This window comes from Dermacentor albipictus, chromosome 1 (genome assembly GCF_038994185.2).
Source record: "Dermacentor albipictus isolate Rhodes 1998 colony chromosome 1, USDA_Dalb.pri_finalv2, whole genome shotgun sequence".
Classification (NCBI taxonomy): domain Eukaryota; kingdom Metazoa; phylum Arthropoda; class Arachnida; order Ixodida; family Ixodidae; genus Dermacentor; species Dermacentor albipictus.
In genome coordinates this window covers 29,484,051-29,505,796 of record NC_091821.1, presented here as the reverse complement: position 1 = coordinate 29,505,796, position 21,746 = coordinate 29,484,051, and the positions used below count along the sequence as shown (strand labels likewise).

At 44.4% G+C, this 21,746-nt stretch overlaps 1 protein-coding gene across 5 annotated transcripts in view; it reads right to left on the bottom strand.

Moving 5' to 3' along the window:
* Window positions 1-20,350, bottom strand: part of Glut1 (Glucose transporter 1) — a 67,003-nt gene extending 46,653 nt beyond the window's left edge. For 2 of the 5 annotated variants that reach the window (XM_065437174.2, XM_065437175.1), the window contains exons 1-7: window positions 20,257-20,350; window positions 19,571-19,638; window positions 19,357-19,452; window positions 17,485-17,645; window positions 9,683-9,807; window positions 9,484-9,552; window positions 1,550-1,651 (exon numbers count right to left, since the gene is read on the bottom strand). In XM_065437174.2, the coding sequence (XP_065293246.1) occupies window positions 1,550-1,651; window positions 9,484-9,552; window positions 9,683-9,807; window positions 17,485-17,645; window positions 19,357-19,452; window positions 19,571-19,638; window positions 20,257-20,335 (700 nt within the window). In that variant the 5' untranslated portion in view covers window positions 20,336-20,350. The other 3 variants (XM_065437177.2, XM_065437179.2, XM_065437176.2) reach the window with 3 other exon arrangements.
* Window positions 20,351-21,746: the final 1,396 nt, after the last annotated feature.

Here is a 21,746-nt window from a genome sequence, read left to right as displayed (position 1 = left end):
CTTCCTCTATAAGTACTAATTACGGGATTATTAAGGATATGGTTATTACTTATCTGCCATACTTTTCGCGCTACCGAGTTCCTAGTAATCAGAAAAAGACATAACTTCATAGAATCTCGATCGGGAAATACCCTTACAAAATTCACCTTTTTTTTTATAAAACTCTGTGCAGCTGATACAGACACTGTACTTGTGACATGAAGTCACACAACAACAGTTTTCTGAAACTTTCGTCGGTAAGAAGAAAAGCGTGAAACATAACGGCAGGTTTCGCAGCGGCTTCTCGGAGCGAGTGGGAGAGGGGAAGTAAAAGCGAGCAGGACATCGTGCCGGGCCCGAGACTACAGCCTGTCAAGTCATACGCCTCCAAACTCTTTGGCCGAACCGAGTCTGAAGGCGATCCAGAGAATCCCATTCGCGTCTTTTGACGGCCCCACTTAGGCAACGTCGCTCTCAACGAACGCTTCGCCGTAAACGCGAGCGCCGGGCGCGCTGGTTGAACGCCCTCTTGCTGCTGTCTTTGTTCGTCTTCGCTGCGCGTTCTGAACGGAAGAGGGACCCAAGAGCCCCGACGCCTTACAACGCCTCACTGTATGTTTCGCGACTCCTAGCTGCTCCCAGCATGAACGCACAGCACGAGCGCACCCCACATGAAACGTTCCGCTAAGGCGAATAGTTTAGCGACCATTTCGCGAATTAAATTTGTTAGCCCGCACATTCGTGCAATTATTTCGTGGGGTGTTGATAGAGCTTAAGCCGACAATTCTGCGGCGCAACGCATTGGGTGCATGAGCTCGAGCTACTGGATACCGGAACATTCTTAGCAATTTGCGCCCAGTCAAGCCGGCGGAAAGAGGGGGCCCCCGGCCCCCCCTGTTGCTACGCCACTGCTTATCAGCCACGTAAGCAGCAGTCGGCGGATCACATGTTCATCACCCTATAAAGCGCACTGCATCAAATAAACATTGTCTGTTCCACCACCCTGGCGTCCGGCTGATACGCTACACTTTCGAAGCGTTCACTAGGAATTTCATTCACCCACAGCAAAGGCACACCCCTACTCTCATATGAATTTCTCGAGAAAAAAAAAACATTTCTTGTTTCCAGTGAAACAAGAAATGAGCAAGCTCGAAAGTGCATGCGGGTCCCAACTCAAACACTGCAAACACTTGAAGTTAGCTAGCTGTTAAATAGTGCTACTAGACAGTCATAAATTGCTGAAGCAATGACAGTTCCCCCTCAGTTTTCCCAGCCTTCCTCTAGCAATAGTACCTCTGCTCTCCAATCTGGTAACATAGTATATTAAGAGAACGACATGTGCTCTAACCAGAAATGGTTGTGGCAGACAGTGCCTGCACATATACTCTTTTTTTTTGCTATCAACCTACTGAGAGGTAGGTGGAGAGGGTAACAGGAGAGGGCCTGACCAAACAAGTGCTAGTCATTTCATGGGCACCTTTAAAACCAAAACACCGGCCAGGATGTATTCTGCTAGGTTGATTCACATATAAAGGTACAGAAAGTGGAACTGAATGCAAGGACCTCTCACCGAGCAGGTATGGCCACCCTTCTTCTGTGCCTAAGATGACTTCAATACCTAAAACTTGAGAAAGCAGCATCCCCACTGTTACTCCTACTTGACTGACAGTGCCTGCGAGCCAGTGAAAGAGAGATAGAAGAAAATCTCATATGCAATGAAGTAAAACAAAAAGCAAACAATGCAAGGGCAGCACCAAGAGGGCAAAGATGACATGTACAGCACTGAGAAATGCATGATCTGCTTCCAAAGAACCCCCCAAAACGCAAGCCAAAATGAAGACTGACACTACAACCACACAGGCATTGCAATCCCTTTCGACATATCTTGTCAGTGACATGAACAAAAAAAAAAAAAAAGAATGCATACTAAACAGTTGCTCAAACTCTGAACAAAGCAAGCAACTGGAAGCATGCATGGTAATAATACACTTCAACTTACCCGTTTAGAAAAAAAAAACTGTTTTTAAGCATGAACACAGAAGGACCTTCTGACCAAATGACTCAACTGGCTTTTTACTTTTTTGTTTTGTTTTATTTGACATCATGCAGAGAAGGAAGGTTCAATCTCTATCATTACTAGAGGTGGGCAAATATTTTTTTTTATATGAATCGTATATGAATAGTGGGTATGGAATATCAAATAGTCAGGCGCAGACATATATGTCTACAGCAGGAAATTTTTTTCCAGTATAATTAGGTAACATGCCTGTACTGACCAGTGCAAAACGGAAAGCTAACTATATGAAACAATGGATCAGTTTTAAATACATGATCACTAGTTGTTATTAGAAAAAATCACCACTCCAGCACTCCATGCAGATGGTTAACCAGCTAAGCTGAAATGTGCGGCCCCGTGTTCATCAGTGGGTTAATCCCGACAGTTCATTAAACAACGGTTTGGTAGGCTGCCGGGTCCTCAGTACGCAATTGCTGCTTGCGCTCAGCTGCACAAGCCTGTTCCTGTGCCCGGGCTGTAGCATCGGCACAACGTAGACGAGCTCGTCTGCCGTTCTGCTCGTGGCATTGCTGCCTGCTCCTCAAGAGTATATATGACGCATGGCCTACCCATTTCGGAGCCAGAGAGAAACTGCTGTCTGCATGCTCAGCTGCAACGAAGAGCAACAACGTCAGCACAGCCAATCGCGCATCTGTTCTTTTTTTTTTTGCGCATGAGGTTGCGCTGGAGGAGTTTTAGGCGTTCAGGCAACAGACAGATGGATGGACGAACGAAACGGCTAGCCACATGCAGCTTCGCTATAAAACAGGAAGAGTAGCGTCGTAACAACATTAGAGCCCAACTGCAAACAGGCACTCCACGAAAAAATTAATGTAGTACAACTAGCTTTCCAAAAAAAAAGAAAACTAAATAAATGGCTGCCGAAAAAAAAAAATTTGAAATTGAGTAAAAAAAAAAAGAAAACTAAGCGATTTTCTACCGCAGCCACAAGTTAAAAGGCCTGTAGCAAGGAAAACATCACCCGTTGCAGTGTTAAAAAAAAAAAAAAAAACCTCTCAGGCCTGCACAGCACATGCAGCACAGTTGCAGCGTAAGCTGGAGGAGCGGATCCATAGGAGCTCCATTTTCAGCACCAAGCACTACGGGGTCTTCGCGGCGTCATTTTCACGAGAACGATCTGAACTATCCGCCCAGTGTTGATAACGAGCTGCAGCTTGTGCCCTGCTCTCTGCACAGTGGTCTACTGAGCCCAATACTGCCTCGTTGCAGCCGCACACATAGCTCTACGATTCACTTTTTTTAGCAGCGGTTCGTACCTTGTGAGGAGGCACCATAAAGGGTACCGAAGGGTAAACACAGGTATGCAAACTGCATTGCGCACATGTCACAACCCTTGAACCGCAACACCGTACGTTGCTGTTGACGATAGTGATGGTTTATTGGCATCGCCTTCGAAACGGGGTGGTGACAAATAGTCACCTAGCCTGTCTGAGTTAACCAGGTCCAGCTACATGCAGTATGCAACTGCTACATGTCGCGACATCTGGTGGAGCATAACGAAACTGCAATGCAAAGTTTGTATGTATCGACGCTACGCAGCATGCATGCCACATCGCATGTCAAATGGCACGATACGATGCTAATGATGATGATTTAATGGCATTCCCTTTGAAACTGGACAGTGACAGTCACCTAGCCTGCTCGAATTAATCAGGTATGCCATACATGTTTTTCACTATATCAGTATTTATACATCTCCACAATCTTCTTTTTGTTCCTCAGGACTTCTCTATCTACCATGTACCGCTACCTATGCAACTGCTACAAGGTGTGCCACCTGGTGTAATATGCAATTGCAATGCAGAAGGCGCATGTGTAGACGCTACGCGGCGCGCATGTCGCATCGCAAGGCAAGTGGCACAATACGATGCTCATGATGATTTATTGGCATCCCCTTTGAAACGTGGCACTGACATAGTCACCTAGCCAGCTTTATTTAATCAGGTTCACAACATATATTTTTTATAGCATTCTCTAGAATTCTTCTATACATCTCGTTAAACTTATTTTTCTTCCTCAGACCTTCTTGAACTGCCTTGTGCCACTACCTGTGCATCTGCTACACGACGTTCTACCAGCTGTAATAATATCCAACTGCAATGCAAGATATGCACGTATTGATGCTAACGCAGCATGCATGTCACATTGCGTGTCTCCCTGCATCCTAGGACGCGGTTATAGGGCATTTTCCCGCTCCATGCTAGCAAGTGCTGGTGGGGCTCAGTGGTAGAGTAGGTGACTCCCACGCAGCGGGCCTGGGTGCAATCCCAGCGGGAACTGGGTATTTTTTTGTCATTCTGGGCGATAGCTGCTACAGACACCAGATACCAGCGGTGGACACCATTGCCAACCGAAACAGCTATTGGAATGAGCCTATAACAACTTACACTGTAATAAAACTTTTACACAGCTAGACTTCGAAAAACACTAAATGGCAGAGTGGCAAAGGCAGCGTTTGCTGGGCCAGTAGGCATCTTTATACCCAAACTTACTCTGCTGGCGGTAACAAGATCTCAAAGACAACAAGTCCTAGGTAAAAAAAAAAAAAAAGAGCCCCTCCTTCCTGTACCAAAATACGAACATTTAACGTTCCCCTGGAATGTCCAGTCACTTCCCTCACGGCAATGCGAAGTTTCCATTACCCTATTATGATGCCGAATACTGCAATTAAATCTGTACATGAGTAGGCGTGGGTTTGCACCATCAAACCTCTGTGCGTCATGTGGGGATATAGAATAACTGGACCATTTCCTCCTCTATTGCCGAAAATATAATTCCAAAAGAAATACATTTTTAGAGCTGCCCCTATTGCATATGAGTCTTCCTCTCTCGGTGATTATTATTTCATCTTTTGGTGCAAGTACTCTTGGTCGAGCCTGAAAGGAAGTTGTCAGATTGTGCACGAGTACGTCACTGCTGCAGGGAGACTCATGGTAAACACCTTTTGCCCATTATTCACACTACATCACATTATTTTCATAGTCTAGCATCTTTGTCTTAAAGGGAAGCTGAAAGGTTTTCCAGAAAAAATGAGTGAACATCTGTACATAATGGTTTTCAACCCTCCGAATTCGAATATCGTATCCAAATTGAGCGAAAGAAAGCGCAAATATATTTTTTTTTGACGAAAAGTGCAGCAGCGGACACGCCCAGCTCGTGCGTCTCGTTTCTGCCTGTGACGTCAACTCTGCGTCGTGACGTCAACTCTGCCGCTGCCGACCGCTGCCGCTACACATGAAGCGCGGTGCCAGGTAGTTTGGTGCTGTTTTCTGAGACGGTAATGGAAAATTTAGAGAGACTGCGTCTTTCTGAGGAGTTCGGCGTTACTCCCTACATGTACGAGCCGATTGCGAAGAGCCGGCCTCTCGAAGAAGCAAACGATGCTGGTGCGAGCAGTGCTTTAGACGCGAACGAAAGCAAAGCCTTGTGATCTCCTCGTGTTGGAAATGCTCTTTAGTGAGTGTGTTTTTTCCAAAGCGATCTAGTGATCTCGGCGATCTTTCGGTGATCTAGTGAGCTAGTTTCCGGTCAAACAACTGTAGTGTTGTGTTCCTGCATGCCTCCTCGTGGAACGTAAGCGGGGATGCGATCGTCGGCATTTGTGCGCTGTCCAAAGCTGTCGGCAATCTACAAAGACGGTTTAAACGCGCGAAAAGCTTCCCGGTTCATGCGGTACGTGTAGCGACCTTCATCTGTTGACTACCACTCACGTTGACTACCACTCACGTTGATTACCACTCACGTTGACTACCACGCACGTTGACTACCACTCTACATACACGCAGACGCACCAACAAAGGAATGCAGGGTTGATCGAAGCAGATACACGATGGCACGCACGCAGAAACAAGCGCGGTCAGGCACGGTCGCGGACGCTGCGAAGGAACGAAGCAGAGTTGACGTCACAACACCGCGGTTTCCGGTCTCCGCTCCGCTCGCTCACTCAAAGGGGGGCGGAGCTACAGCGCAATTTCAACCGACGATTACGTCGCTCCTAATTGAAAAAAAAAACCCAAATTTTACCGACATGGTTTATAAGGTTCCCGCATCCGTATATGAGCGTCTTATTGAATTCGACAGACTCTTCAGCTTCCCTTTAAGTGACATAACCCCTTTCAAGAAAACAAAAGAAAAATAATTTATTACCACTACGTATTAATTAAATATAGGAAGCAAGAACTTGATACGTTTCCAGTGCAAACCATGGCCAATCCCCCCCTCATGGGTACGTGCCATAAGTACAAGAAGAGTGCAAGCAAAAATCGCAGGTTATCAGCAGGCCTCAACCACGATACTGTATATGAAGCTTATATTACCCATTATATTTCACTTCTTCAACCACTTTTGTCGTCGTCACACCTCTGATCCTTAGTGATCTTTTGTTTAGCAAACAGAACATTAACTAGATTAAACGGTCAGTTGCTGCAAAATATTTGGTTAGTTTCGAGTATTCGGATATACCATATAGTTTATCTTCGAATAGGAATAGAATATTATGCAATCACTATTCGTATTCAAAAGATCAAATATTTGCCTACCCCTAATAATTACTAATGATAAATTAAGGGGATTTAAAAAATAGTGCACTGTTTAAAAATCCAGGATAATTCCATTTCTCAATTCTAAACACAGTGCAAACAACTTGCCTCCACCTTCTTGACTACAGCTACCAGACACAACACACAACAAAAATTATTCAGCTCATTCAAGCAGCACAAACAACCCATGCTGACATGGTTTCAAGCTCTTGGTGCATGTGCATCTGCATTCTCCCAAGAACACTAATACATATGCTAGCTCATTCTGGAAGGCTCATTCGTCTCATGGACGAGTATAAAAATTATTAAGCACATGGTTTCCATTCAAAGCATAGTTCTGAATATAATGCAAGGCAGTCAATCCATTTTGTAGGTGCAATAAAAAGATGAAAAGAAACTTTATATCCATGCAGACATGGAATATTTTATTTTGAAACCAAGTCCTTGTAACTATTTGGAGGAAGGGTGGAGGTGTATGTGTTCAAGAAATTACACAACTTAAAAGACTAAGCTCCAAATTTAACTTATTTTTCCTGGCCAGAAAGTATGTAAATGATTCAAGCACGATGAAGAGGTGAAGAGGCTGTGGGAATTGCGATAAAGGCAGGGGATGCCAAAGATCTTGTCGGGAAATGAGGGGTCCCAGCAGAGTGCCAGAACCAGAGGACCAGGGAAGCAGGCTTCTAGGACAGAACTGCATGCGCTGTGCTTACACATTGAGCACGCGCAGCCCATCTTTAGTCACCTCGTCTTCTGCAGCCAGCTGACAGTGCCGACCTTAGCATTGTGGCATCGATGGGCACTACTGGGCCCCCGCCCAGACAGAATGGCGAAATGTACACGATTCACTGCGATGGTCTGGCTTGGGAGTGCAGCAGTGGACAAGGTTTTGGTGGCAGTAGCTTGAGAAACGTGGCCCCAATGATTGCTGCACCGTAGACGGTACACGGGTGATGCCATTCGTGCTGTGCTCTAAGTTGCAGATGCTGCATGGTCAGTGTGCATGGATGATCGACTTCAGAGGGGTGCGGTGAATGCAGCAGCCATGATGACATCACCTCAATTTGGGCTGGTCAAGGCATGAAGGTTGCAGTGGGGCACCTCGAGGCTTCTGAGGCGCTGACAGTAGTATCAAATTTGGCACCTACTGATGTTGCGATCGAGGTGGCAAGCTCACAACAACGCGAAGCGGCTTGCTCGACCGAGTTTAGTGCAATGCTATCATCTGAATGTTAAGTCAGATTTGTGAACAAAGGTTCGGCGTTGATGTCAGGCACTATCCAATTGCGTTATAGCAGTGTCTGGCCTGGCGCCTGTGGAAAACTGGCTGAATGCAGCGATGAAAAGTAGGGAAGTAGCGGGGCTGTTGGTTGCACTGGGCACAAGTTTTCCAACGCTGAGTACCTAAGTCAAGGAGGAATCTTTGTGGGCAGGTGTCCAGGCAGTGTCTTTGAAGAGTGCAAGCTGAGACACTGAACATGCACTGTGAATGGGGGCAGAAGAAAAGGGTTCTATGGGAAGAACACTGGCCGAGCTAGGAAGTGCAGTGCACATGATAGCTGGCGGACCAGTCTCACCACAGTGCTGCCACAGGATATCCCTCGAAACAGGCGCACTGATACGAGTCTCGCCAGCCGCTAACATACGGCTCGCAGCTGTATCATCTCTACTGCTTGGACTGGGGACACCATGTAACTCTGGTGGAGTGCACACCGATGCTTTGGTATGCTCAGGCATAGATGCAAGGTAGTCGTTGCCGAGAAGTAGCGGGCTCACCAGTTGTTCGGTTGATGGGGTGGGCAATGGGGTGGGAGGTTGTCTGTCGACGTGGAACGAATGAGACGTGGGAGGCGCAGTTGTACAGTCTTCCCACAGTGGCTCCTGTGGTGCAGGTGCAGCGGAAGATATGCAAGCAGTGGTGCAGCTATTACCAAGCGCTGATGGCAAAGAGGAAGACATAGGTTGAACTGCTCCTTTAGAAGCGTCAACCGTTCAAAGAGACTGTGGCATGCTGCGTAGTTGATGAGGAACTGTTACGCCAAAGTGTTGAAAGAAGGCGGTCTTGAGGCCGTCGTACGTGTTCGGCCTGGTGGTGGAAGGCCAAGACAAGAGAAGACAGTGGGAATTTCGTACTTGAGGAATAGGTACTGCCAGAGCTGCGATGACACGCCATTTACGTATAGCTGTGAGTCTACCTGCACGAACCACAAGATAGGGCTGCTCAGAGAGTAGGGCCACAGTTGCTGCAAACACCAAGGGCCGTCGAGCTTTGGTGGATGCTACCCTTCTTCCAGCTGGTCCATGGCTGCAGGCGAGGCTTGGTAGCTGGCGATGCTGAACCGGTATTGAGGGGTCGCAGCGGAGCACCAGAACAAGAGGATCCGCAAAGCAGGCTTCTAGAACAGAACTGCATGTCCCATGCTTGCACATCAAGCATGCGCCACCCATCTTTATTCTCCTCGTCTTTCGCAGCCAGTCAAACGGTGCCAGCTGAGAGTGCCGACCTTGGTGTCCCTGCCTTGCGGTGACGGTGGGTGCTACAATTTAATGGGAACCTAGTTTTCATTTGGTAGTCTACTACAAGGAATTTTTTTTTTTATATGCCCCCAACAAGTGTATACCTGTCATCGCCTTTCAAGGTACAGGTAAAAAGTCCTTGCCAATGAGTAAGATCCTCTACTCAGTTAATACTGTTTACAAAACCAGGAACATTATTTACCACACCAAAAAAAGTTGTTAACCACAGTTCAAGAAATCACAAGTGTGCTCAAATGCAATGTGATAAGAAAAAATGAGACAATAAGCAAAAGTTTACATATAAAGGCCACATAAACCTTACTGCATAAACTTATATACACTGAAATCTGTGCAACAATCTTGATGACATACCTAGGCCTCCCCTGAGTGGCACAGGAGATATCTCTAGCAGGTACATTGGCACTAGTGCAGTGTTGAGACCTAATGAAAGAACAGTGAAGATTATTTAACCTCTTGCACACAAAAAAGCAGGGCCAGAACAGATGTGCGAAAACCAGTGCAGAGTACTTAGTGGACAATAAAAAATGAAAAAGGAACCGAGGAAACTTGCCACAATTCATTCCAATGATAAGGCGACCAAAAATGAGCAATTCTATGCTTCTAGAGGCATTGCTGAAACCCATCAATGAGCCTCCAAGAATGCCCAAAATATTGTTGATGAGCATACCCCCTTTCCTGGAAAAGACAGAAACCCAAGATTACAATGCATGTCATCACACATGAGGTTAGAAATAATGCTTCATCATTGCCATAACATAATGACCCAAGATTACCACACATTTCACCACACATGAGGTTAGAAATAATGCTTTGTTGCAATAACATAATGCTTGTGTAAAACAAATACATCTTGAAATATAATATACAGTCAAAATAAAACATCACTGTGATGGCCATTGACAGATACAAAGCGAGTTTGAATTACTGTCCTTATTTGTGGCACTGAATACCAAGCCCAAAACAGCTCTGTAAACATAGCCTTTCTTCTAACACAATTTTGTCTTCTTGCGTTTCAATTCTCATTATCACATTTAAAGTTCTTATCCACACCTCTTCAGTCATCATTTGCGAGTCCAATTCTTTTGGAACAGCTCGAAGCAATACGAGCACTGACGAAAAGTTGAACGAAGAGGACAGGCAATCACCAAGCAATATGTGCACCATTGAACATTGAAAAATCCTGACCACACGAGCAGGCAACGTTTCTTCATAGAAATATGACAATGCAGCCGCAAAATAGCACCATGCCTGTAGGGATTCCTGGCTAGCATCAATAGAGCTGTAGAGTCCCACGATAACTGCCAGTCACAGTTTGTAGTTGATGTCCGACAATCTGCTGTTAACATGCGGGTCTACAACTAGGCACTTATGATGTGCTGGAATCCTTGATTACTGTTATTGTTGCTACAGTATAAGCTTTAATAATATTGCTCAGTTGCAATTTTCTTTTACTGCTAACTGTTTTACTTGTTTGTATACATGCATTCTTGCTGGTGGTTGACCTTGGTCTTGCTTGCAAATAATGACTTGAGAAATAACTAAGCTGTTTGGGGACTCAAAATGAAAAAAAAGATGCAATGATTTCATAAATACACACAAATGAGAGGTTTCAGAACATATGGAATAGAATTCAAGAGCAACCTACCATATATTATTAAGAATGAAGCGCAATGTAGATGTCAGTTCAGTGTATAAAAATACACTGCACTGACACACTGCATTCAAATACAATAACTAATGCACTAAATTAACTAGGAGAAATTGTAAAAAAGAAATTGTTACATGTAGAGAATGTGTATGTGTAAGAATGAAACTTTTTTTAATGCTTAAGGTTTTATTTCATATCTATTGGATCAATCCCACAGCTGTGTACTTCAATGTGTCTTGCAGCATTGCAGTTGCCTGCAAGAAAGTTGAGGCTGCAGCCATAAGCATCCTGCATGTCTTGGCTCAGTGACTTGCACAATCACAGGACACCAATTCTATGCAGTTGTAATAATGATACTGATACATGGGAGGCCATGCCCATGAGACTCAAATCGCTGCTGCTTCCATCGTTCAGCTAGGAGGAGCTCCAGTTTTTTTGTCTGCCAGTTGCTCCATAGCGAACTATGCAATTTTTTTCTTCCTTCAATATGCATGGGTGATTTCTTCTTTCTTGTCTAAAGTTACTGAGGCACTAGCTACTCCAATTTCACAAATTTTGGAAAATGAAAGTTATGTTTGTATGAGTGTACAATTTGCTGTTGCTTTTAAAATATGTGTGTACCTGACACCCATTTAAACTGCTAAACGTGCAGCCTGGGTGACAGCTCACACATGTTCCCACACCTAGCTCTCTGCGACTTCAGCTTGAACTCCTGCCCGTCTTTAGCAATCTGTACTCATCTGCTCCGTATGGTGAAATACATGCCTGCCGTTACATTTATCTTAGATTTTCAATATATTTCGTTGGTTTGCAAATGCCCCTCTCAAAGCACACAGAATTGTCTAAAAAAGCATTTCAGACGTAAAACTGCTGGCACCTGATGTTTAGTGCATTGAAATATGTTCAAATTAAAGTTTTAATTAATCAAATTATGGCATTTGCCAAAACCACAATTTGATTAGGAGGCACACCATAGTGAGGGACTCCGAATTAATTTTGCTCACCTGGAGTTCTTTAATGCACACCCAATCCATGGTACATGATCATTTTTGCATTCCACCCCGATCGGAATGTGGCCACCATGGCAGGGATCAAACCCGTGACCATGAGCTTAGCAGCGCAATGCCATATCTACCTGGCTACCACAACGGGTTGTTTAAATAAGTGAAGGGCATACTATAACCTCCTAATGAAAACATTCGTGAGCTAACAAAATACCAAGCCAAGCAATCAGCATGCCTCTCAATGGCAATGACATTTAGGCTAGTAAAACCTCATGCAGCATCACAGTTTGCGGTAATACTCACTCAATTTGCATGCAGAACAAGATTTGAACCTTTGAACAAGCAGGCAAGAAAGCAACAGCTCTCATCTGACTGTCTAGACCTGAAAGTACCACTTTGCTTTTTTTTGCAGGATACTGAGTTCAACTATGAAATCGACATTTTCAGGATGTGGATCCCAAGGGGAAGGACTGTAAATGGAAGCATGCATAGGCTATAAATAGCAAAATGTTTGTCTGCAAACCAGATGGGACAATCCCTGCTTTCACAAATAGCTACAATGTCCTGGCTAATGCTGCACAACTGCACCTGCTGCTTTAAACATTTTTTTTTAATTATGGGTGGTCGGCCATATGCAACAAATGCTTTAATAAAGATAGGGAAACTTGCACTGCATTTCTTTTTCCCCTAAATGCCTGCATCTTAGTAAATAATATAGATGACACGAAAATATTTAGTTTGGTCCACTCAAAAATATTTAGTGCATCTGAACATACAACTGTTATAACCATTCTTCATTATATCTGGATTTAATTTATAAAGTTTTCAAGTAATGTATAGGCGTACAGGTAAGAGCAGCTCTTATTTTTTCTGGCATGTTGGCTGGCTGCAGTGCAAGAACAGTGCACCTTCAAAAATGGCTTGTTCTGTGTGAATGTACATTCAACCATCCCAAAGCCTCTGTGAATATACATTATGAGCTCACAATCTTGTGCTGTTATTATTAACATCTCTAAACTGCACAGGTGCAACAGCTGCACAAAAACAGTTGCCAAAATGATGAAGCTATGCAGACAATGCAAGTGACATGTGCATTTGAAAAAGGAAACGAAAAAGGCAAGGCAAATATGCTTAGCAATTATTTTAATTTTCTCATAATTTTTGAATGAACAGAAAAGTAACATCCTGTAATTATATCATATTTTGATCACCTTAGTGCATTAGAAAGTTCTCTTTCCATAATTGCTGATCAATATGAGATAATTTTACTCCAACTACTTAAACCTCGATATAACGAAGTAGGTAAAATCAGCTATTGCCTTCGTTATATGAAAATTTCGTTCTAATGAAGTTCGACCTTTTACGAAAATAAGTACAGTCACCGATCGATTTTTCTTACATGGAAAACGGCCGGAAAGTTTCCGAATTATCTGGCAATCAAGAAAAGCAAATTTGAATGAGAAAACAATTCATTTTGATGAATCTGGGACTGGGTTACGAATGATACGGTTTCATGCCACGTCGACCATATCTTCACATCGGTGGTAAGTAAGCGAAGCCAGCCACGCTTTCACGTGCGCTCCGCCCCCGCGGCTGGTAGCGTCGCCCGCACTGGGACGACGCTATTGTGAAAAGCGCCGGCAGCGGGAAGCGAATGTTTCGTCTGCTTCTCGCTCCAACGCGTCACCGAAACTCGACATTACGCAACCTCTTAATACTAAACTCGCAGAAAGACAGCTTGCATGATTCCACGCCGTCTCGGCACGCCCACTCCTTGCACGCGCGGCAGACTACCTCTCAAGCAGGGTGCGCGGCTGCGTATGCGCTGAGCCGCGCTTACAGCCATGCGCAGCCACGGCTGAGACGCCCGCAAACTTAACCCCCTTGCTCCTCGCGCGCTTAATCGCGTTACCGCAAGCTCGTTCCCTTCCCCCTATTCCCTTTGCTCGAGCGGAAGCTCTATTCTCGACACGCATGGCGACTGCACGGCCACCATTATCCGCCACCTGCTTCCGTGTCCGCCACGTTCACTTTCTGGTTGGCTGTCGAGAGCTCACGTGCCTTGAAATTTGCACCGGGAAACGGAAGTTTTGCAAAATGCAATTTTTCGTTTTCATCGAGATGATAAAACGTGACGTGGGGCTGCAAATTTTATCGATTCATATATTTTTCTAGTCCTTGGCAGCTATATTGCGGCGTTAGCGCTTCAAGAAGAAAGTGAGCGGTAGCACACAGAAGCCAGTGCAATGCACCTGCAATTTCGCGAATACGTGGTGGTAATCCGTGATAGCCGCCATGCCAACTTGATTGGCCAAAGGAATAAGCCTTCTTCGTAAACGTCAAATTGACGTTGCGTGACGTTGCACTGGGCCGTCGTTAGAGATTTTCCGCCATAATTTGTGGTGCGACGAACCGCGTGAATTATGCTAATGAGCAGCCATATGCAATGGTCGCCAAGAAGAATGCGCATCGTAACATTTTCCCCGTCGTTTGGCGCCATGAAAATCTGTTGTTCATAATGCGCGCTCATAGTAATTGCATCGCGCTGGGGTGGTGTTGGCATTTGTGTTTAGGGCCATCATTTTTTTAAAAGAACGCGTTTATATGAAATATTGGCTGAACATAGCAAACTTTCTGCCACGTTGTCTGCTTTTCACTGCTGCGTTTGTGTCGTAATCAAGATTAATGCCTTTTCCCACAATCAGAAATCATGAGAACGGCGTCTTTTTAATTTATAAGCAGGAAGCTACGTAAGGCGTCGCCTTGAAGTTTCCTCACGCGGTGCGAGTAACCAGCGAAATGAACAAGAGATGGCAGCGCCGGCGCGCTTGCGTCGCGCAAGCGGATACCTCTGGCGCGAGGAACGCTGTCGGTGATATTCGGCCGCTTGTCAGCCAGCCGAGGCGTTGCCTCTGTGGCTGGAGCCCTTCTGCACTGCCGCAGCCACAGAGGCAACGCTGGATCACCTCCTTAGGTGCGGGCCTTCATGAGGCCCGCACCTAAAACCTGCGCAGCCTTGGATACCACCCAGGTCGACCACCTGACTTAACGCGATGGACGCACGGACCTCTGCACCGGCCGCTCCTGGACTTCATCCAAGAAACAGAGCTGTATCTTTATTTATGTCGTAGGGTATACTTACGCCAAAAAAAAAAAGAAGAAGAAGAGTCGGGCTGAGTCGCTTGCGTTTCGCGAGACAGCGATAAAGTGGCCTAGAACGTGCGCTCATCACCACTGGTTGGTCGTGCAAGTTTTCCCGAGGTAGAAAACAAGCGCGTTGGCACCAACATATGATGACTCATTCCGTTTCCCGGGGACACGCATCCTAGCTAATGAAGCAAACGATGGCTTCTACGCAGCAGACGACGGAAGCGAGAGGCGTTTTTGACGGAATAATCGTGCGCTTTGAGCTAGCTACTTTATTTTTACTGAGGAGGAAAATTGTTTTGCTTTATCAAGAACGTTAGGTTCAGTGCCTACATTACAGTTTCTTAGGCAAAATGTGAAGTTTGCGTCACGTTACGAAAGCAAAACTGGGCCAACAGCGCCATTTTGTACGCGTCGCGCCTACCCCGAAGAAAATGGCGGAATGTCCAGAATAGAGCCCCGGGAAGGCGGCACACGTGATGCCACCAGCTTTGTCTCAACCTCGCACCCAAAGCACAATTTGGGGCGCGATAGGATCTTATCGCACGTGGTCTTTATACGGAACACGATGCGGCTCCACTTCGGCGGTCGCTCTTGTCGTGCCGCGCGTGATTTGAGAGGTGCGTTTGCAAGCAGCCGCTTGTAGTTCAATAATTTGACCATCTGCGTCAGCGGATGTTTCCATTTATTGTCTGGGCATTCCTCTGCGGCGGGGACAAAATTTCGTTATATCGAAATCGCATACCACACTTCGTTAAATTGAGGTTCTAAATGCATGGTGTTATAGACAAGCGGTTATGAAAAGTTAAATACTTCGTTATATCGAGAATTTCGTTACACTGAAGTTCGTTATAACGAGGTCAGCATATATTACTATGGAGCCCTTAACAACAAAAATAGAGGAATACAGATACAGACTTTCATGAAGAACTTCGCCTTATGAAAATTTGCAATCTAAAGCGGCACTGCACCTCAGGATCCCGTCCGATCGCATGTCTCGTTTGAATTGTATTTCGTTATCTGTGTTTGCCGTTCACTTGTTCTAAAAACTCAACTTTACCCACACTATGATGTGACGAACATAGCTTTATTAAAAGCAATGAACCTTTATTGTTGGGTGGTGCACGTGGTTATCATAACTGGCAACGCTTCCAAACACTGTGGCTAGTGCAGCTGCAGCTAGTGGTGGGAAGGTCACACTAGGAAGAGAGCTTCAGGTACCACAGGATGTAAGCCACATTTTGATTGAAAGCAGCAGAAGTCCTCTGCGGACAAGTTAAATGTGAAAGAATATGCCTTTTCCCATCATTTGCTTTAATTCTGAATTTGTAAGTTGAATAACTTTGTCAGCGTTGATTTCAGCAGTTTTAATAAAAAGCGCTAAAGATGAAGTCGAAGGAACACATGCGACAGGACTGGTGCTTGAGAGGATAGAGCCCATTGTAGAAGAAATTCGTTGCAACAATATCTTGATTTGGGCGAGTTGGTTCATCCTGACAGTTTTCATAAAAAGTGCTAAAGATGAAGATGAAGTCGAAGGAACACATACAACAGGAAGGAGATGCAGATGTGTTCCTTCGACTTCGTCTTTAGCGCTTGTTATGAAAACTGTCAAGATGAACCAACTCGCCTAAATCAAGGTATTGTTGCAACAGATTTCTGCAATTCTTTTTTTTTTTATTTGCCTTGCAATAACACAAGGAATGCATTGTGATGCAGAACTTGGCAGGTATAAAATGGTTGCAGGTTCCCTTTATGTTGTCTACCCTTTATGCTGTCTACATAAACACAAACATTTATGTTTATATGGTATCCACAAAACAGCCCTTGAGCTTCTTACTAACACACAATTATCTTAGCCCAAATGACTGGAAATCACATTTCCAGTCTATAATAGCTAGATTGCAAAGTTCACAGTGATGCTGCTGACTGAAAGGCACCAAGAAAAATGTCTACAAAAGCACCGATAACCAACACTGAAAACCGTTGATCACTAGTGTTTGATTTCCTATAGACCATTTAGCTTTTATAAACAGACATTGGCAGGCTTCCAGTTTTCACAACAGAAATTGAGCGAGCAAGAGACATTGGCAAACCACCGTTGTACATCAAAACACAGCCCCGCAAATAATCTACAATTTTCATCAGCATGTAAACACAAGTTTATGAATTAATTTCAATATATAATACATACAAAATTAATTATCTGTGCTCTAAGCATGACAAGCATTTCTTTTATTCGAAAACATAAAGGGGCATTTTCTACATCAAGTTAACTTGACACTTTTTTTTTGCATAAATGATGTTTTTGTGTTCTCTGCTTATGGGACATGGGAATGAAAATTTGTTGCGGACTGCAGACTCATTGCTGCCAAGGCACGTGTAAAATGGTCTACAGCATGGCAAGGAAGGAGTCACTACATTGCACAAGACTACCATAGCTATATGCAAACCTAAAGCACAAGCACACACATTGAGACACACAGCCTTTTATCTTTTCCCAGTGCAAGAAAACAAGGAATGAAAGAAGAAAAAGGCTTTTATGCAACTTACCTCCCAAAACGATTTGCCATCATGCCTCCAGAAATGCCTCCAACCATGCCTCCAATGGCAAATACAGCAACAGTGATTGCCCACAACCAGTCTTTGAAGTTCTTGGGTATCTGCATTCCCGTCCGCTCTTGATACACATTTGAAATAAAGTCTTCTAGTACCTGAGGATAGAAGAAAAATGGGAAGACAACATAAGGTGTGCAGAGAAGCAGAGAAATACCACAGTAGCAATCGCACACCCTGCACATGTTTGCTATTCAATGATGCACATAGAGAGAAAGAGAAGAAACTTTATTCAATTATAAAAATAGATGTACTTAACACATAGAAGCTAACGCTTAAATTAAGGGTCCACCATTCAACATAAACTTATTATGGTGCATAGACTATACCACGTAAGAAAAAAAAAAGAGTTGTGTTTACAGAGTGCACACAGACTGTGCAAAAAATTATTTAAAATCCTAATTGACAAATGTAAATAAAATCACTTTCAAAAGCTATAGGTTTTCACTGAATCTTCTACCTGCCTGTATTTTGTTGAGATCATACAAATGTCACTTTTGGGCGTGAATGTAGGCCTGGTTCATTTATTATAGGTCGGCTGCCTGGACCAGTTCACAATTATGTTCACTCCATATAGGGCAACAAATTAGTAATATAGAATACTAACCGCGAACTGGTTATGCACAAATGCCAGTTCAACAGCCCCAACTAATGGGCCTTCACCAAGTTCAATTTTCACACCAGTAAATATAAAAGATTTCACTACACTGGCTCATATACTATATTCAGTTACTTGAAAGAGTGCCGACACCAAATCACCAAAATTCAAGCACAGTATGCTAGTGCTGATCAATCCCTTTGTGCACATTGGCTTAACTTTGATACTTCTACGGTTAAAACACAACACATCCCGATTTTTTCACTGACACTTGTAACCATAGGCCTCCCCACACTAATATTTATAAGGCAAATTAGGTGGGCTACAGAGTGCAGGGCTCTTGAACTCTGCAGCTCCATCCTGAAGTGCATTGGCTCGTTTCATAAAACAGCCTCAACACGAACTTTGAAAAAATTCAAAGAGTGCATCTATATTCAAAGAGTTCTAAAGGCCCTTGAATTTTTTTTTCAATAGAATAATGCATCAATGTTCTGAAGGAGATGTACCACACCAGAATGCCTTTATCACAAAGCCCCTGCAGCAGGTGCTCAGACTGGGAGCAGATGAGAACCTGTTCTGAATATCTTCATTCAATGCATGCAACATATTAATGGGCCTGTTAATTCCACACACCATTTGCGAACAGCTGCCCAGCTATCAGAAGATTTGGGCAGGCCAATAAGCCAAGACAATATCTTCAATGGTAACAGGAATAATGAGCTCATCAATTCGGGCCAAAAACGACAGAAGTACTTGAGATATAGAACTGGTGCATTAAACTTTGCTCACTAGTACAGACACAAAAATAGCAATATCACTGCAATACTTTGTCTGCACAGCAGATGTTGCACTGCATTGCAAAAGAAACACTCAGTGCAGATCTTGGCATAAATCCACAGCTTAAGAAGTCTGCTATGCAATAACGATATAAGTTTGCTTGTATGCTTAAGATATCAGTTCTGTGGTTCATCAAAAAGCAAAATATCAGCTTTAGCATATATTGAATGCAGACTTGACAAGCAAAACATTCCTAACATTTAGTTAGCGGCATGACAACAGTAACACAATGTCATGCCGAACAAATATTTTGTGCTTACCATTAATCTTATTTTTTTTATGTACCATAAGCTTGTTTATGTCAAGACGTTCTAGGGTCTCTTGATAAATTAAGCACTAGCTGACAAAAAAAAAAAAAAAGAAAGATTACTTACCTTTTGTGGAGCATTGATTACACCTAGATTATAGCCGAACTGAAACATCCCTAGGACGGAAGCGAATATGGCTAGGACCAGCATACATGTCAGGCCCTGGAAGTACACAGGTAGAAGCAAATTAACACCCACAAGTAACGGTACCTTACATTCCACTTTCACCGCCTGTAGCTTTGCTCCAAACACATCCCACTTAAACCATATTTCAACTTACCTCTGGGCACCGACAGCAACTGCTGCACCTACACCAACACATGAAGTCCCCGGGATCCTCGCCACTGCCTGAAACATGCAAAAGTTTTAATGAGAAAAGTGACGGAACGCCCAACAATAACTAAGCTATCGTTGGGCTCGAATGAGATCAACGGCAAGCACGAAGAACGAAAACATTCCCGACGAAGCAAGTTGCGACACGCGCTTGCCTCAGGGCATTCCGAAGATGCGAAGCGGCCTTCAAACGACAAGTAAGCCATAGTTACGTGGGTAAACTACACACGTACGCTTCATACATGCTCATCTTGCGGTAACGTTTACAGGTGCGACGCGCATAAAGCCAGTGTACAAATAATTGCAGGAACTCGAAAACTTACGATCAAACGACTCACGCTCGCTACTGTACGGTATGCAGACGCACTTGCGACAACCGCAACCACTAGCGCACGCTTTCCGAGCGCTACGAAAGCGAAGAGCGGCGAGGCACACACAACACCCACCCCGCAGCAACACACGGCGCGCCGGCTAAAGCCCGTGAAAAATAGCGCCAGCAGCACACCAGCGCCGCGATAAGTCAATTCGTGCGCCTGAAAACAATCCCCCCGTTCTATGCATCGTTACCGTCGTTACTTCCACTATACTTCCACTAATCCTTTTTGCACCGCATAACATGCAGTCCATCGAGACCTCGGGTCAGGGTTGGGCTGGTTGAGCAGGTGGTTGCGGGCTGACGGGAAGTGGCGGGAAAAATCAAATGAGCACTCATCCAACTCCATGCGTACTTTCACCCGTTGTTATCTACTGCCCAACTCACAATTTTGCGCTCTCCAATGTAACAACACTAATACAAAGGATGGGATCACTTGCCAGATCAAGCGACAAGGTTTGTGGGGTCGGTAAAAAAAATCAGCTTTTGGTCATTATTTTTTTATTATTACCAGAATGAACTAGAACGAACAACGAGTGAGTGCGGACGGGTGCACCCTCGGGCACTGCCGGTGTTGCTCGGGCCATAATCAAATAATGCTGCGCATAGCTGCCCGGAATATCGACACAAGTTTTCACCACCTGCTCTGTTTTTTTTTCTTGGCAGGAAGTGTGTTGAAAATAAAACAATGCTCGTGCAATCGCAGCTGGCGAGCTGCGATTGCTGCGATTGCTGGCGTAGCTGCGAGCTACGTGTATATATATATATATATATATATATATATATATATATATATATATATATATATATATATATATATATATATATGCGTAGTGGGCGCGGTTTGTGACGGATAATGAGCAGGCACGGCAGTGCTCGCTCCCGACGATTTGGGAAAGCTGATACGCAACAATAAACGAGAACATGAAAAGGTGCCAGCGTTGGGGTAGGCAGTCTGGCGAGTCGACAATGGTTGACAGTGAAAAGTGTTGTCATTGGGGTGACGCGGAACCATGCATAACAGGAAGTCTTGTGGATTCTGACCACTGGGAATCGGACGCTTTTGAAAGTGGACGAACGGCGCGACCGACTTGCGTAATTTGCTTTCTAGATTCTTGTTCTCGAAACATCCCCATCACATGATAGTCCGCAAAAACAGTCCTTACCCATAAATGCAAACTCAATTATAAACAGAAAAAAAGACTGGCATAGATCGAGAAAAAATGGGCTAGCTTGCGCACTTTATCGAAGAGACCTCGACGAGTGAACACACAAACCTGGGGCTTCGCGCCCAGAGGAACATTAATGGATTAATTCCACGTACGATTTATGGGGAAGCATTTTCTTCTTTCGGGGAAAGCACATACGACCCACATAGCATCAACAAGGGGCTCCCGTTTGCTGCGTGTGGCAAAGTGCCATCAATATGGGGATCTATTTTTCGTGAAAGCAATGGCGACCACAGGTGGACAGAAATACGGTTGCGGCAAAATATTGGAGCCAATTTCCCATAATAATAATAATAATAATAATAATAATAATAATAATAATAATAATAATAATAATTCAAGCGCGAAACAACTACGTGCGGCAACGCTCGCGGCGTGAGCAAGAAACAGCATCGTTGGTGAATGCAGACTGCTGCATGCCGGTTTCCGATGTCTGAGTTGATCTGGCCATGGTACAAGATCACGTGCAGTCGGATCGTCGGACACCGGCACTTAGCCGACTGCAGGCGTCTGAAAGTACA